Source organism: Haliotis rubra, unplaced genomic scaffold (genome assembly GCF_003918875.1).
Source record: "Haliotis rubra isolate DU_JTF1 unplaced genomic scaffold, ASM391887v1 Scf293, whole genome shotgun sequence".
Taxonomy (NCBI): domain Eukaryota; kingdom Metazoa; phylum Mollusca; class Gastropoda; order Lepetellida; family Haliotidae; genus Haliotis; species Haliotis rubra.
Window position 1 is genome coordinate 173,948 of NW_025766961.1, and position 19,540 is coordinate 193,487.

At 43.8% G+C, this 19,540-nt stretch overlaps 1 protein-coding gene across 1 annotated transcript; it reads left to right on the forward strand.

Moving 5' to 3' along the window:
* Positions 1 to 8,988: 8,988 nt before the first annotated feature.
* Positions 8,989 to 18,447, forward strand: LOC124282144. Its single transcript, XM_046718114.1, has 2 exons — positions 8,989 to 9,536; positions 17,328 to 18,447. Exons 1-2 carry the CDS (start codon positions 9,266 to 9,268, stop codon positions 17,486 to 17,488), a joined length of 432 nt encoding a protein of 143 aa, XP_046574070.1. The 5' UTR covers positions 8,989 to 9,265; the 3' UTR covers positions 17,489 to 18,447.
* Positions 18,448 to 19,540: the final 1,093 nt, after the last annotated feature.

Genomic DNA, 19,540 nt, shown 5'->3' on the forward strand with positions numbered 1-19,540 from the left:
AAGGAAACACATGACCATGTCAGGGATATACAAGGAAACACATGACCATGTCAGGGATATACAAGGAAACACACCTGACAGTCTTCGGCATGTACCAGGAAACGCACCTGACCATGTCAGGGATATACCAGGAAACACACCTGACAGTGTTCGGATGTACCAGGAAACACACCTGACAGTGTTTGGGATATACAAGGAAACACCTAACAGTGTTCGGCATGTACCAGGAACCACAGCTGACAGTGTTGATAATGTACCAGGAAACACACCTGACAGTGTTTGGGATACGCCAGGAAACACACCTGACAGTGTTCAGGATATACCAGGAAACACACCTGACAGTGTTGATAATGTACCAGGAAACACACCTGACAGTGACAGTGTTGATGATATACCAGGAAACACACCTGACAGTGTTTGGAATGTACCAGGAAACACACCTGACAGTGTTTGGGATACGCCAGGAAACACCTGACAATGTTTGGAATGTACCAGGAAACACACCTGACAGTGTTCGGGATGTACCTGGGAACACACCTGACAGTGTTTGTACCAGAATGTACCAGGAAACACACCTGACAATGTTCGGGATGTACCTGGGAACACACCTGACAGTGTTGATGATACACATGTACCAGGAAACCGCACACCCTGACAGTGTTTGGAATGTACCAGGAAACACACCTGACAGTGTTTGGATGTTCGGGATGTACCTGGGAACACACCTGACAGTGTTTGGAATGTACCAGGAAACACACCTGGACAGTGTTTGGAATGTACCAGGAAACATACCTTGTCAGTGTTCAGGATACACCAGGAAACACACCTGACAGTGTTCAGGTTATACCAGGAAACACACCTGACAGTGTTCGGGATGTACCAGGAAACACACCTGACAGTGTTGATGATATACCAGGAAACACACCTGACCCAGGAAACACACCTGACAGTGTTGATACATGTACCAGGAAACACACCTGACAGTGTTGATAATGTACCAGGAAACACACCTGACAGTGTTTGGGATATACCAGGAAACACACCTGACAGTGTTTGGCATATACAAGGGCACACAACTGACAGTGTTTGGGATATGCGAGGAAACACACCTTACAGTGTTCATGATATACAAGGAAACACAACTTATGGTCATGATGATATACCGAGAAACACACCTAACCATTCCGACCGTGTAGGTGGTTTACTTGACAGCATCTACTATATACAAGGAAACACATGACCATGTCAGGGATATACAAGGAAACACATGACCATGTCAGGGATATACAAGGAAACACACCTGACAGTCTTCGGCATGTACCAGGAAACGCACCTGACCATGTCAGGGATATACCAGGAAACACACCTGACAGTGTTCGGATGTACCAGGAAACACACCTGACAGTGTTTGGGATATACAAGGAAACACCTAACAGTGTTCGGCATGTACCAGGAACCACAGCTGACAGTGTTGATAATGTACCAGGAAACACACCTGACAGTGTTTGGGATATACCAGGAAACACACCTGACAGTGTTCAGGATATACCAGGAAACACACCTGACAGTGTTGGAATGTACCAGGAAACACACCTGACAGTGACAGTGTTGATGGGAAACACACCTGACAGTGTTTGGAAGTTGATGATATACCAGGAAACAAACACCTGACACAATGTTTGGAATGTACCAGGAAACACACCTGACAGTGTTACCAGGGATGTACCTGGGAACACACCTGACAGTGTTTGGAATGTACCAGGAAACACACCTGACAATGTTCGGGATGTACCTGGGAACACACCTGACAGTGTTGATGATACACATGTACCAGGAAACACGCCTGACAGTGTTTGGAATGTACCAGGAAACACACCTGACAATGTTCGGATGTACCTGGGAACACACCTGACAGTGTTTGGAATGTACCAGGAAACATACCTTGTCAGTGTTCAGGATACACCAGGAAACACACCTGACAGTGTTCAGGTTATACCAGGAAACACACCTGACAGTGTTCGGGATGTACCAGGAAACACACCTGACAGTGTTCGGGATGTACCAGGAAACACACCTGACAGTGTTCGGGATGTACCAGGAAACATACCTTGTCAGTGTTCCGGATACACCAGGAAACACACCTGACAGTGTTCAGGTTATACCAGGAAACACACCTGACAGTGTTCGGGATATACCAGGAAACACACCTGACAGTGTTCGGGATGTACCAGGAAACACACCTGACAGTGTTCAGGTTATACCAGGAAACACACCTGACAGTGTTTGGGATGTTCCAGGAAACACACCTGACAGTGTTTGGGATATACAAGGAAACAACACACCTGGCAGTGTTCGGGATATACAAGGAAACACCTGACCATGTCAGGCATACACATGTACCAGGAAACACACCTGACAGTGTTTGGCATATACAAGGAAACACACCTGGCAGTGTTTGGGATATGCAAGGAAACACACCTTACAGTGTTCAAGATATACAAGGAAACACAACTTATGGTCATGATGATATACCGAGAAACACACCTAACCATTCCGACCGTGTAGGTGGTTTACTTGACAGCATCTACTATATACAAGGAAACACACATGACCATGTCAGGGATATACAAGGAAACACATGACCATGTCAGGGATATACAAGGAAACACACACCTGACAGTCTTCGGCATGTACCAGGAAACGACCTGACCATGTCAGGGATATACCAGGAAACACACCTGACAGTGTTCGATAAAATGCATACCAGGAAACACACCTGACATGTTCCAGGAACCACAGCTGACAGTGTTGAGAATGTACCAGGAAACACACCTGACAGTGTTCGGGATATACCAGGAAACACACCTGACAGTGTTGATAATATACCAGGAAACACACCTGACAGTGTTGATAATGTACCAGGAAACACACCTGACAGTGACAGTGTTGATGATATACCAGGAAACACACCTGACAGTGTTTGGAATGTACCAGGAAACACACCTGACAGTGTTTGGGATGTACCAGGAAACACACCTGACAATGTTTGGAATGTACCAGGAAACACACCTGACAGTGTTCGGGATGTACCAGGAAACACACCTGACAGTGTTTGGGATGTACCAGGAAACACACCTGACAGTGTTCGGGATATACCAGGAAACACACCTGACAGTGTTCATGATATACCAGGAAACACACCTTACAGTGTTCATGATATACCAGGAAACACACCTAACCATGTCATGGGATGATACCAGGAAACACACCTGACAGTCATCTACGGCATGTACCAGGAAACACACCTGACAGTGTTCGGGATGTACAGGAAACACACCTGACCATGTCAGGGATATACAAGGAAACACACCTGACAGTGTTCGGGATGTACCAGGAAACACCTGACAGTGTTCGGGATGTACCAGGAAACACACCTGACAGTGTCAGGGATGTACCAGGAAACACACCTGACAGTGTTTGGGATATACAAGGAAACACCTAACAGTGTTCGGCATGTACCAGGAACCACAGCTGACAGTGTTGATGTACCAGGAAACACACCTGACAGTGTTTGGGATGTACCAGGAAACACACCTGACAGTGTTCAGGATATACCAGGAAACACACCTGACAGTGTTGATAATGTACCAGGAAACACACCTGACAGTGACAGTGTTGATGATATACCAGGAAACACACCTGACAGTGTTTGGAATGTACCAGGAAACACACCTGACAGTGTTTGGGATACTACCAGGAAACACCTGACAATGTTTGGAATGTACCAGGAAACACACCTGACAGTGTTGGGATGTACCTGGGAACACACCTGACAGTGTTTGGAATGTACCAGGAAACACACCTGACAATGTTCGGGATGTACCTGGGAACACACCTGACAGTGTTGATGATACACATGTACCAGGAAACACGCCTGACAGTGTTTGGAATGTACCAGGAAACACACCTGACAATGTTCGGGATGTACCTGGGAACACACCTGACAGTGTTTGGAATGTACCAGGAAACATACCTTGTCAGTGTTCAGGATACACCAGGAAACACACCTGACAGTGTTCAGGTTATACCAGGAAACACACCTGACAGTGTTTGGGATGTACCAGGAAACACACCTGACAGTGTTGGATGATATAAACACAGAAACACACCAGAAACACACCTGACAGTGTTCGATATACCAGGAAACACACCTGACAGTGTTCAGGTTATGTACCAGGAAACACACCTGACAGTGTTCAGGTTATACCAGGAAACACACCTGACAGTGTTTGTAATGTACCAGGAAACACACCTGACAGTGTTTGGGATATACCAGGAAACACACCTGACAGTGTTTGGCATATACAAGGGCACACAACTGACAGTGTTTATACAAGGATATCTATGCGAGGAAACACACCTTACAGTGTTCATGATATACAAGGAAACACAACTTATGGTCATGATGATATACCGAGAAACACACCTAACCATTCCGACCGTGTAGGTGGTTTACTTGACAGCATCTACTATATACAAGGAAACACATGACCATGTCAGGGATATACAAGGAAACACATGACCATGTCAGGGATATACAAGGAAACACACCTGACAGTGTTCGGCATGTACCAGGAAACGCACCTGACCATGTCAGGGATATACCAGGAAACACACCTGACAGTGTTCGGATGTACCCTGCATGTACCAGGAACCACAGCTGACAGTGTTGAGAATGTACCAGGAAACACACCTGACAGTGTTGATATGTACCAGGAAACACACCTGACAGTGTTCGGGAACACACCTGACAGTGTTCGGGATATACCAGGAAACACACCTGACAGTGTTGATAATGTACCAGGAAACACACCTGACAGTGACAGTGTTGATGATATACCAGGAAACACACCTGACAGTGTTTGGAATGTACCAGGAAACACACCTGACAGTGTTTGGGATACGCCAGGAAACACCTGACAATGTTTGGAATGTACCAGGAAACACACCTGACAGTGTTCGGGATGTACCTGGGAACACACCTGACAGTGTTTGGAATGTACCAGGAAACACACCTGACAATGTTCGGGATGTACCTGGGAACACACCTGACAGTGTTGATGATACACATGTACCAGGAAACACGCCTGACAGTGTTTGGAATGTACCAGGAAACACACCTGACAATGTTCGGGATGTACCTGGGAACACACCTGACAGTGTTTGGAATGTACCAGGAAACATACCTTGTCAGTGTTCAGGATACACCAGGAAACACACCTGACAGTGTTCAGGATGTACCAGGAAACATACCTTGTCAGTGTTCAGGAAACACACACCTGACAGTGTTCGGGTACCAGGAAACACACCTGACATTCGATGTACCAGGAAACACACCTGACAGTGTTCGGGATGTACCAGGAAACATACCTTGTCAGTGTTCAGGATACACCAGGAAACACACCTGACAGTGTTCAGGTTATACCAGGAAACACACCTGACAGTGTTCGGGATGTACCAGGAAACACACCTGACAGTGTTCAGGTTATACCAGGAAACACACCTGACAGTGTTTGGGATGTTCCAGGAAACACACCTGACAGTGTTTGGGATATACAAGGAAACAACACACCTGGCAGTGTTCGGGATATACAAGGAAACACCTGACCATGTCAGGCATACACATGTACCAGGAAACACACCTGACAGTGTTTGGCATATACAAGGAAACACACCTGGAAACACACCTGGCAGTGTTTGGGATATGCAAGGAAACACACCTTACAGTGTTCAAGATATACAAGGAAACACAACTTATGGTCATGATGATATACCAAGAAACACACCTAACCATTCCGACCGTGTAGGTGGTTTACTTGACAGCATCTACTATATACAAGGAAACACACATGACCATGTCAGGGATATACAAGGAAACACACCTGACAGTCTTCGGCATGTACCAGGAAACGCACCTGACCATGTCAGGGATGTACCAGGAAACACACCTGACCATGTCAGGGATATACAAGGAAGCACACCTGACAGTCTTCGGCATGTACCAGGAAACACACCTGACAGTGTTCGGGATGTACCAGGAAACACACCTGACCATGTCAGGGATGTACCAGGAAACACACCTGACAGTGTTCGGGATGTACCAGGAAACACACCTGACAGTGTTGATAATGTACCAGGAAACACACCTGACAATGTCAGGGATGTACCAGGAAACACACCTGACCATGTCAGGGATGTACCAGGAAACACACCTGACAGTGTTCGGGATGTACCAGGAAACACACCTGACAGTGTTCGGGATGTACCAGGAAACACACCTGACCATGTCAGGGATGTACCAGGAAACACACCTGACCATGTCAGGGATGTACCAGGAAACACACCTGACCATGTCAGGGATGTATCAGGAAACACACCTGACAGTGTTCGGGATGTACCAGGAAACACACCTGACCATGTCAGGGATGTATCAGGAAACACACCTGACAGTCTTCGGCATGTACCAGGAAACACACCTGACAGTGTTCGGGATGTACCAGGAAACACACCTGACAGTGTTCGGGATGTACCAGGAAACACACCTGACCATGTCAGGGATGTACCAGGAAACACACCTGACAGTCTTCGGCATGTACCAGGAAACACACCTGACAGTCTTCGGGATGTACCAGGAAACACACCTGACCATGTCAGGGATATACAAGGAAACACACCTGACAGTCTTCGGCATGTACCAGGAAACACACCTGACCTGTTCAGTGTACCAGGAAACACACCTGGGATGTACCAGGAAACACACCTGACCATGTCAGGGATGTACCAGGAAACACACCTGACAGTCTTCGGCATGTACCAGGAAACACACCTGACAGTCTTCGGGATGTACCAGGAAACACACCTGACCATGTCAGGGATATACAAGGAAACACACCTGACAGTCTTCGGCATGTACCAGGAAACACACCTGACAGTGTTCGGGATGTACCAGGAAACACACCTGACAGTGTTGATGATATACATGTACCAGGAAACACGCCAGACAGGAAACACGCCAGACAGTGTTGATATACATGTACGAGGAAACACACCTGACAGTGTTTGGAATGTACAAGGAAACACACCTTGTCAGTGTCCAGGAAACACACCTGACAGTGTTCAGGTTATACCAGGAAACACACCTGACAATGTTTGGAATGTACTAGGAAACACACCTGACAGTGTTCGGTTTGTACCAGGAAACACACCTGACAGTGTTCGGGATATACCAGGAAACAGTGTTCGGGATATACCAGGAAACACTCCTGACAGTATTCGGGATATACAAGGAAACACCTGACCATGTCAGGGATACACATATACAAGGAAACACACCTGACAGTGTTTGGGATATACAAGGAAACACACCTGACAGTGTTTGGGATGTACCTGGAAACACACCTGACAGTGTTCGGGATATACCAGGAAACTAAGATCAGTTTGTGAAAGGGGGCCCATGTTGGGGATATACAAGGAAACGCACACAACGATGTCAGGGATATATCAGAAAACACCTGACAGTGTCGGAGGTATACAAGTAAACGCCTGATAGTGTCACGAATATCATACAGCCGAGAGTGTTGGTGTATGCCAGGAGATACACCTACAGTGTCCAAGTTAGTTATATACAGGCAGCCACTATTGTGTGGCAACGTTTGCAGTGGCATGAAATTAAATATGCATCGAAGTAGCAAAACAAGGCCCGTCCTGATTAAACTCATTAAAGTGAGTGTGGTATCTGGTGCATCATATAACAGTTGGTTGGTTGGATATTGTTTAACGCCGCACCCAGCAATATTCCAACTATATGGCAGCGGTCAGTAAATAATCGAGTCTGGACCAAACAATCTAGTGATCAACAGCATGAGCATCGATCTACGTAACAGGGATACGATGACATGTGTCAACCATGTTAGCGAGCCTGACCACCCGATCCCGTTAGTCGCCTCTCACGGTAACAACCGCCTAGCACTACAAAAACCTACAAATTACAATATGAGTGAAATATAAGGGAAGGCTAACTCCAAATTGTCTATCCTCACTACAGAAACAGAATAAACCAATACTGAAACAGTAACACAACACAGCAATCTTGCGGTTAAACCCTAATTAAACAACCCCATTTTACGTGAAATCTACAGGCATACCAAGCAAAGGCAGCAATCTGCTGTTCCCTATGATGCTACCCCAAGCTCACACTGCAAGACTAGAGGAATATACTGTCATGCATTACAACCGTGGCTCCAACGACAAACGCACACTGGTGTTTGGACTGAATGAAAGTGTTTCCACTAATTGTACGAGGAATATCAACAGTATCAGTAAGGTCTGAGCGGAGGGCTTCGATTTATCAGATTCAGAAATACAACTTTTTTTCTACCGGGAATCACTGCTTTGATATACAAGATAGTCTACAGCGTCTTCATACGGTTATGAGAATGAAAAGTGGAATGGACAGGTGTCCAAAATTGCTCCTGTCCTTCCTGTGCCGTACGACTCAACTGACGCAATAAGCGAAAGTCCGAACGTTTGACAGGTCTACGTCCGATTTCTATCATTTAGTGTCAACGTAGATATATGATCGATTCTGAGAGGGGTGAAGACGACAAAACCTTAGCTCTCATCGTTGCTCTAATAATGATCAGTCACTCCCAGCCTCTCTATGATTCGGGTTAGTCATTACGCTGTCGTCTGCTCGCCCCAGATTGGAAGATTTCGTGAGCAGACGACATCCGTTGCAAACTGTTTGAATTACTGCTTGGACAATTTTGAATGACAGTTGTGGTGCTTGGAAGTGAGTGATAATTCGTCTTTAGGCTTATATTCCTAACCATGTTTACACGATTTCAATTTATGGATTTTGTCAACTCGGGTTTAGCAAAGATTTCAGCTCGCCAACGGATAACTTATTTGATTCCAACCATCAATCAGCGGGAACCAGTTAAGCATCATCTACAAAACACGGTGCCTATTACACGCTCGTACACATTCGTATGAAATGTGTGGCACGATTATGTAAAGTAAGTGGAAGTCGTGACCATGGCAACCATTTCGTGATTCTGATGACTATTAGAGAGAAAAACGACTTTTCCCAGGAATCCAATTGTTCTTAAAGTGATGTTCTGAAGGAACACACGCGGATGGGATATATTTTCATTAGGATAGATTCACCACCAACTAGATCCATCAGTTAAATCCTCCTTTCATTATGCCAGCCGCGGCAGACACAGAAACGAGTGAAACATTTGATCCCAATGGATATTTCAAGAATTCCAACGGTGGTGTATTTTCTGAAGTGGAACTAGCAGGGGAAACAGACCCCCTTAGGTCTGGGAACGTTGTTGAGGGGGAGGAAAAGAGCTCCGACATCTACAACATCCCAGTTCTAGAGACCAAACCTCCAAACTACATGTGGCTGGCGCTGTGTACAACGGTGTTCTTCAATCCCCTCGCGGGCATAATCGCCTTGGTGTTAGCCAGTGAGTACCTTGTCTGTACATTCTGCTGTCGTGTTAGAAAACTCATTCATCTAATTTATCCTCGAAATTGGGATAAATAAGAGCTCTTCTGACCTGTTGCACGTTTCAGATGTCTTGTTTTCCACCATTGTAAGCTTAATAGGCCCAGTGACTCCATGCGTCTTAATATGGTAATCTAATAACCTCTGGAGACATGATGCGTGAGAAAGATGTTCAGATGTTTGGGGTTGTTGTTTTTCTGCACGATAAGAAAACTTGACCCAATTTGGGCAAAAATATTGTCTATCACAACGGTATATTTATGCACAAGGAATGTTAATATCTAAAACCTGAAAGATATTAATTCTTTCACTTCAAACCCTCAAAATATATACGTGCAAACTTGTGAATTTGACCAATGAGGATACTTCCGTATTACAATAATTGTTTGTTTGTTGTTTAACGCTGCACTCCGCAATATTCCAGCTATATGGCGCCGTTCTCTAAATAATTGAGTCTGGATCAGACAATCCGGTGATCAACAGCATGAACACCATCTACGCAATTGAGATACGATGACATGTGTTAACCAAGCCAGCGATCCTGTTAGTCGCCTCTTACGATAAGCATGGGTTGCTGAAGACCCTAGTCTTCAACGGTTGGGTTGTTGAATACCAAGTTTAACCCGGATCTTCATGGGTCTTCGGGGTTATAGAGACGGAGTATTCATCCTTTAAAATATGTTTTTTACTGAAGAAAATATCAGGAAATTTTATATGTCACGCGTTCAAACAACAACTTTCTTATGGCTATCACGAAGACTGCAAATATATACTGGACACATCGACATAATCAATCATAATTTTGAATAGGATTTCATACGTTTCCGGCAAATACACAGTGCAGGGACAATTAGTTGATTACTTGTTTGGAAGTCTACATTTTACATGTGATTATTTTAAATCAGTCATTTCATTAATTACCGAACATTAATGTTCAAGGCAAAAACAACTGTGAAATCCCAACAAAGGTTCTCAATATAACGCCAAGAGTCTGTGAACTAATTGGTTCACTGATATCACCGGAATCGAGGATTTGGGGGCAAACACTGTAGAGAACTAAACGTGACTCAAACAATGCACTGACGCCCGTCGTTCTGTGCCTGCGATTTACGCGTTTTTCCAGATTCGGTTTGACTAGGTGACACGTGTCAATAAATACATGGAATCTGTTCCAAATGGTATTCCTGAGTTAAAACAATCCGAACCCCTATTTGTGTGTGTGTGTACTAAAATACAATTATGTATATCCATCTAAAACCTAATCAATAATCTAATTTCACAAAGATAATGGATCTGTTGTTTTACAGGTTGCACTATACTGGATTTGTAGACGAACTGACACCGTGCATGGAGCACAGCACCCACCCTTTAGTCCAATAGCTATACAAACTTAAGACATCCAGTGACAGGATTCAATTATCAGAATTGTCAGAGACTGATGATGATGTATAAAGGCGAATGAAGCAGTTACAATGTAGGACGTTTTCGTGATATATCAACTTATAGGATTTCTTCCAAAATTTGACTACTCAAGCGGTATATGGACCATGCATTACCTCTGCTATAAATACTACTACCAGTACTATATTATATTACTGTAACTCTGGATAAATGGGGCTTTGTGACCCAAGCGGCATGGTCAGTAAAGTCTCATCATAGACTAGACGCGAATCGTAGAAAAGGGTGTCGAACCCAATGAATGAGTATAGTTTTACGCCGCCTTTAGCAATATTCAAGGAATATCACGGCTTGGGACACCAGAAATTGGCTTCACACATTGTACCCAATCGAACCCAGGGCCTAGATTTTCGAAGCTCTCTTAGCGCTAAGATAGTCGTAAGTTAATGTTAATGTATGGCACTTACGATTATCTTAGCACTAAGAGAGCTTCGAAAAATCTAGGCCCTGGTCTTTGTGTGAGGAGCCAACGGCTTAACCATTAGGCCGCCCAGAGATCAAATGTCGGTATTTGGTCTCAGGGTTACCCCATGCACTGCCTAGTCCAATCTCAAAGAGTTTATTTGTTATGGCCTAAACCGATCACTCCTATATGCTAAAAAAAATTAACCATGTTTTGCATAAAGGGTTGTGAAGTTTTTGTTATTTATAATAACACCCTAATACTTGGTCAATGTCCTGATCAATGTTTCATCTTAACAAGTTATTGACAAAACCCACACTTGGTAAAATGAGACAGAGCGACAAGCACTGAAAACGGGACATGGTAACATCTCAGTCTGCAACATCAATATCTGATGTCAAGACCGTTGGCGATAATAGGTAGAGGCCGCGCATAGATGACATGAGATGATTGGAAACAAACAAAGATTGTCCCCACTGACCTAACGTTCCCGATTGGTTCTGGTCTCACTGTATGCGTCCATCTATCCCATCGCATGCCTTGTCTATGGGAGCAGAGACCATATAATAGATTCCCCGACCGCGTCATACCAAAAGACGTTAAAATATGGTACTTGTTGGTCCCTGCCTGGCGCTAGGCATTAATGGGTACAACAAGGACTGGTCGGCTCGGAGTCAGTATAATGTGTCTGAGTGGGCTATTCATGCTTCACTGCGGCATGGTATCTCAGTGGGCTAGCACTATAAAACCAGCTTAAGTCTGGGCTAGTACAAGCAGCCGCACATACACATACACACGCATGCACGTCGTCATATGAGCGAAATATTCTCAAGCACGACGTAAAACCCAATTTCACCTCACCTCACCTGATGGGAGTGAGACTTGGATAAAATACCGGCAATTAACGAAAGTAACACTTGTTATAGTTGAGATCACACTTTCTCATTAAAGTACAAATTCTAGTACTTTTGGGGGTTGAGTCCCATCAGATTCGAGTTACACAAAGTCAACGGGATAAATTGGTACGACTAACGGAGTCGGGAGATCAGGCTCGCTGACTTGGTTGACACATTTCATCGTATCCCAACTGCGTAGATCAATGCTCGTGTTGTTGATCACTGGATTATCTGGTCAAGCCTCGATTATCTACTGACCACCGCCATGTAGATGGAACAGGTGCTACGTTACACAACAAACAAGCAAGCAAGCTGTCAGTCAGTTTGTGAAAGCCACAATGGCTGAGTGGGTTGGCCCATGCACGACCATCAGACCTGTCCGCTCGTCGCTGGAAGTCGGGGCCTGGATTACCTGCTTCCTCAAGCGACTGCTTGTAGAGTTCAGATACTAACTGACCACCAATTGGCCTCAAGCAAGTAGTTTTCCAAACTGTTAATGTGGCATCGATTCCGCAGATGCACCAAACGAATGTGACGTCCTGAAAGAGATGACATGGATTTCGTTCAATATTTAGAGGTGAGGTGAAGTGAAATTGGGTTTAATGTCGTGCTTGAGAATATTTCGCTCATATGACGACGTGCATGCGTGTGTATGTGTATGTGCGGCTGCTTGTACTAGCCCAGACTGAAGCTGGTTTTATAGTGCTAGTCCACTGAGATACCATGCCGCAGTGAAGCATGAATACCCCACTCAGACACATTATACTGACTCCGAGCCGACCAGTCCTTGTTGTACCCATTAATGCCTAGCGCCAGGCAGGGACCAACAAGTACCATATTTTAACGTCTTTTGGTATGACGCGGCTGGGGATGGAACCCGCGACCTTCCGTTCTCCGGGCGGACGCTCTAACCACTACACCACGGAGGCGGTCTCAATATTTAGATGTCTGGCAACATTGTTTACAGCATAGCCAAGGGTTGACGTCGATTTCCAGCAAGCTATGGCATAGCGTAGGTGATATTTACAGTTAATGAAGTACTTTCAATAGCATCTGCATGATAGCTAAACGGTCATTCTGTACTGTTCACGTTAGACACAACCTGTGTGAGTTTAAGGCTCCCAACAAGCACGAAAAAGATCCAAATGTGCATCCAAACATGAATAACGTTTTCATGAACATGTATGGTCCATCATTTGATTTCTGAATAATTTTATTGAGCTTCACACTTGACATAAGACACAGTTTACCTTCGCCTGCCCCATGTTGTAACCATCAGTTTGAGTAACGCACAACCTCTGGCAGACCCAAAGCAAACACAGACCGTTCTAGTCAAAACATTGATTACACAACAGTCTCGTTTCCTGCTGACTGGGGGCGGTGGGGTAGCCTAGTGGTTAAAGCGTTCGCTCGTCACGCCGAAGACCCGGGTTCGAATCCCCACATGGGTACAATGTGTGAAGCCCATTTCTGGTGTCCCCCGCCGTGATGTTGCTGGAATATTGCTAAAAGCGGCGTAAAACCAAACTCAGTCAGTCAGTCCTGCTGACTGGGTTCCGTCCTATTGCGCAACATAGTACAATAACCAGTCCAGAATCTTGCGACCAACTCATTCAACTGGATATATGAATATAAATCAGTATTATTTTGATACATCTAATCACTTGTATATTACAACACTACGCTCCTTCTAATCCTTGCAAAATTGTCATACAGCGTGCTCTGACAAACAGAAATCTGGAAATCGTGGAAATCTCAAAACAAGGCTCGGCCGCTAGAAAAGTTTGGCGGTCTGGTACGGACTTGATTTTATATCAATCCCATTGTACGTTACAAAAATACATTTAATAGGCGCAAAAAAACACAGGTGTAACCAGAGAGCCAGATGAATTGTGAATCAAACTGGGGCAGACTGTGACGTCTTAGTTAACGACATGCTGCCTAAACCTCGACATAAAATATAGAAGTACGATTTGTTTAAACTTTAAAATTACAATTGATTTGTAAATACAATTTTCTTATGAAACAAGGAATTGGAATTTAGTGTAACCATAGTTGTTTGTAGTGTCTCTTTTCACTTTCTCACGAGAAAATTCGGATCAGCTGAAAAGTAGGTCATTGTCTGAATTGGTTAATGAGACTCATGTTTCGGTATGCTGTCGCTTGTCTTTCTTAACCTTATATTACATTATAATCGGGCCATGTCACAGGTTGAATCATATACGGAGCCCAGTCAATATCACTGTAGTATTTATGTGGGGACAATGTAACTTTCAAACTGCCTCGAAATTGTAAAAAGTGTGAAAGTCGAAATAACAGTTCTTGTAACTCTGCGAATACTTGCCGTGAAAGGGTAACCGGGTGTATTCAGTTTACAGATGTAACTAGGTAACTGAAGGAAAAATCTAACCCCATTGTTTCTGGAAAAGCAGAAATTGGGATAATGTCTTTTTTCCCAGTTCTTGTGAAAGACCGACCCTAACCCCAATACCTTGCCCCAAGCCGGATCCCTTAAATTGCGCTAAACAGACGAAACACATAAGTTCATTTACGTCAATCTGCTCAGTGAGACCATGCGTATTTGGTACATGCCGAGCCACACACGGCCCAAGAGCTTGTGACCAGATGGCGAGGGTTAAGCCCTTCGTTATCCCATTAGTCAGTGAAAGGATAAGGCTACAGGCACCGAATCAGTCATACTGTCACCTGAATCAGATACTATAGTTGTGGCCGTCTTGGATCCCCTATCGCTGCCGTCCAGATTGTCCCTATACGTGATAGGAATGACTCTGTCCGGATCGCAGTGGGCAATTATCTCACTATAACGCTCTTTCACACATTATTCAAGCATTGACGGCTTGATGTTATAGGTCTTATGATATGGTCCTCACACACTAAAAAAGGACACCTGTGGCCAATATCTGTAGAGACTATAAACGTATGGGTGGTCAAGGGACTTGGTTGCCCCGATGACTTTCGATATTGCTCATCGCGTCAATCACTGGATTGTCCTGATTATTTACAGGCCACAACTAGAATATTGATGTGTGCGGCGAAAACAACAAACAAAAGAATACTGACTCCAGATCCCATACACTGTCCCCCTTTAACTTATATATGATTAGAAGTATTGCAATCAGTGGGAACGTCTTTTTGCCTATGCTGATAAATCCTCAACTATCAGGCTTTTATACATGAATTCTGCTATCATCAATACCCTGGAGTGATTCACCGCTTCGTTTCGAAAGTGACGTTACCATCTGTCTTATCACAAACATTGCCCTGAATCCCCCTTGCTCGTTGGAGACGGAGTAAACTGGATATTCGCAGACGACCTTGGCGTAAATTGGTTAGATCTGTTCATGACACTAAAGCATACTTTAGATTCATGCCATTGAACAAATCCAAGATGGCCGGAGAGTATCGGACCTGACTTCCGGTTGTTGTTGTCACTTGCACTGAGTCCAGGAACATATTAGCACCACATCTGCAGGCTAATGGTTCCTAAGCTCCAAATCTACCACATGTGCATGTATAGCAGGGTCGAGTGAACGAGTGAGGGTTAACGTAATACACTATAGGGTTAACCCAATACAATAGTTCAGTGTTTCTACGACGTGTTTGCAAAATGTGAGCGAAAAGCGTAGGCTATTATTTCATATTGTTGTGACACCAAACGGACAACCGTAATTTCTTAACACGGTAATCTTATTACTGGAGAAAACGGTCATTGGATTCTGACACTTGTTGCATTTCTGTACAGTTACCTGCGCTACCTGTGCCCTGTGAAAGTTAAAAGTACACATCTGAGACAGGTGCCCCAGTAGGAAAAAACATAATCCATGACCACTATTCAATATCCAACATTCGATAACAGTAATCTTACGTGAAATGGGCGAGCAAATGCGACCAAGTTGGACACGAAGGTCCAGCTGCATCTCTGATCAATACAGATGTTATAGATTCAGCAACCAAGTCTGCAGCAGCGTTACGTTCGGATGTTGCAATTTCCATGATAGTATTTGCATCACATGGGTAGCAAAGACACTTCCGGCAACGGCAGTGGTCTTTATTATATCTTTTTATAAGTCTTCCTACACTCCGAATCCTTTGCCTCGGGGTTTATAGGAATGCAATTACTTAAAAATCAATGAGTTAATTTCATTTGTTATCCGATTATTTGTAACGCGCATGGGAAGTTAGAGTCGTTTAACCTCGTAGTGTTTATATGTAGCATATAAAAAATGTTGTACAGGGTTCCCCGTACAGTGAGTGAGTGAGTGAGTTAGTTAGTTTTACGCCACACTCAGCAATATTCCCGCTATATGGCGGCGGTCTGTAAATAATCAAGTCTGGACCAGACAATCCAGTGATCAACATCATGAGCATCGATCTGCGCAATTGGGAACCAATGACATGTGTCAACCAAGCCAGCGAGCCTGACCACCCGATCCCGTTAGTCGCCTCTTACGACAAGCATGGGTTATTGAAGATTCACTTTAACCCGGGCCTTGACGGGTCTTCCCCGTACAGTGACAAATGTGCTGTTACTAGGACAGGTATACATGGACACGACGATTTCAATAAAACTGCGGATATTTAGTTTTTTAAGACAAAGTTCCAGCGACTTGGTTGTTATTGATTTAGTCTGGCTGTGGTAAAGCGGCATCGCTCGTTATTCATGATGAGTGTTACCGACGTACATCTGCACCATGATAACGTTTTGTTTTGTTTTGTTTTCAATCTTTATCAGAAAAACTCTTTATTTTCAGCAATTTCAAAACAGCTTTCTAATTGCCTTAAAGCGTAGTCCCTTCAAAAATCTATTTATGTTACACGAATATAATCTGACTCCTTGCAAGGACGGGGCGTCTCTCTCCCAGGCCAAACCCCGCCCGTCCCCCGTCCCCCACACAAAGACATGATCACATCTACACACCAACCTGTATCAGACTCGACAACCCGTAATGTGATTTGTCTTGGTCTTTTTCAGTGCAGGCGGACGGAGAGTACATGCGTAATAACTGTGAACGAGCTCGACGTCTTGGGCGTGTGGTGAAGATCATCTGCGTCGTCTCCATTGCTGTCACCATCTTCATCCTCATCATCGTCTCCAGCTTCTTTGTACCACCGACTGTCCCAGTCAGCACGTGACCAACAAAGATGGTTTACCTTGTTGACAGTACTAGTGTCTCCAGTATCATGACACACTGAGTAGGTAGAACGCCGTGCAATAAATTAATGGCACGACATTATTACGTCATCAAAAACTGACGTCATGAGTTACGGTTTTGATTGGCTATCGTCTTATCAGAAAGTCAACGTGTGATGTTACTTGTTATTCATCTTAGGGAGGTTAATTTAACATATGGAAATACGAGATTTCATTTTTAACCTGTTATACGAATGTGAACACATGACACGCTTAAATATATATGATATGTTATTCCTTAGTGGCTCGATTAACAGGTAAAACCCCGGCATTCCTTCATGAAAGCTTAGCGACACCCAATATACTGCCAACATCGCGTCCGCGCCAGGTCTTCGCCATGGGAAAACACCATCTGATACATGACGCCCACCGTCTGCATCGTGTCTGCCGGACTGGGAAGTGGACATTTCATCTGTCACAGCGACTGTAGTGGTCAGTGTCGTCTAACGAAGATTGAACAGCTGAATGTATAACAAGACCCTATTAAGCGAACCAACCCAAGAGACCATATTCTGTTGACGTGATTTGCCGTGTTTTTCTTAAGATTGCTGTGTGTAATTGGGCCGTTTTGACATCATCACCAAACTCTTGGCTTGCTCTCATGATTTTTGATAATTTTGCTCTATGTCTGTTTAAAGGAGTTTTCAAATGTCTGTATTACGAGGCTGTATGAAATTCATGTCCTCGTGGACATATTATAACCTTTCTATGTTTATCTACCAAGTTCCGGTAGATATGTATCTCATCTCCTTTAACTATTGCCTGACGCTATATATATTAACGTTGTTCCACTGACTTCGATAATAATAACTTTATTCGACTGCTACGTTTTAACTATTATACACTGTAATCAACTGTGTGTAAGAACGACGTTCCTCCTCTTATAATTATTACTATAGTCTAATCTTTTTTGACGATGTTTAACACTATTATGTGTTTATTAATATATTGACATATTTATTAACAAATTGCCACTGTAACACTATTTATGTTATTTTAATCAGGTATCTGTATAAACGAGGTTTAACTGTAATCCAGTTCCTATGCACTTGAACAAACAGTCTTTGCGACACAATTATTGTAAATCCTTAAAATTGCGATCTCAGGCTTCGGCTACAATTGCCATCCATTTTCACAAAGCCATTGTGGGCTTAGATCATCACGACGGCAGATGTCCATGTTTTACGTCCGATCGCTAAGACAGGTTTGTGGACACGTTCCTTTGTGTAACGTATATCTGCAACTGTAACGGCATTGACTTTGATATGTGAATATTACTTATTTTATCCGATGAACATTATTCAGAGGTGAAACAATGTGACTCCTTTACTCTCCCGTCCTGAATGAAGACTGCGTTGAAAGTATTATGTGCACGCCATTCTGTAGCTGCTTCAGTGAATCTTTAAATGTTTATAATCATATAGGATGGGAACGGATTCTTGTCTTTTTGAATAAATCCCAGCATGTCTTGCTTTCAGACGCAATGCATCGTTGTGCTGCTCTCGTTATTTCCGGCGAGACCTACAACCAAAATCGTTTGATACGATCTCGCGTGCTTGTATTACCTCATTGAGAATCTTTCGACCTTTCAACCTTACCAGCGTATGTCATATTTTTTAAGGCTTCTCACGATCAATACTGTATATAACTCTTCCATTCGAAAGCATGTGAAAGTGGTCGGATTTTTGTAAATAACGCTTTGCGTGTGGGCTGATTCTGCCAGATCTATATGAAAAGCCTAGCCGACCGAATATTTCGCATGCAGAAATGACCTAGCGAGTCAGGGTTAACCCTTCTGTTAGCAATATGTCAGCTTTACTGATTGAACCCTTGTGGTAATCGAACCCGGAGATTCGAGCCAACACTTTAACCACTAGGCCATCACAAGGTAATTCCCATGAAGACCTTCCAAGAAAGGCTGTTGTGTGTGCTTGTGTTTGGCGGGAGTTTTTATAAAGTGCAGAAACGGAATGTTAAATTCGCAGTCATAATAA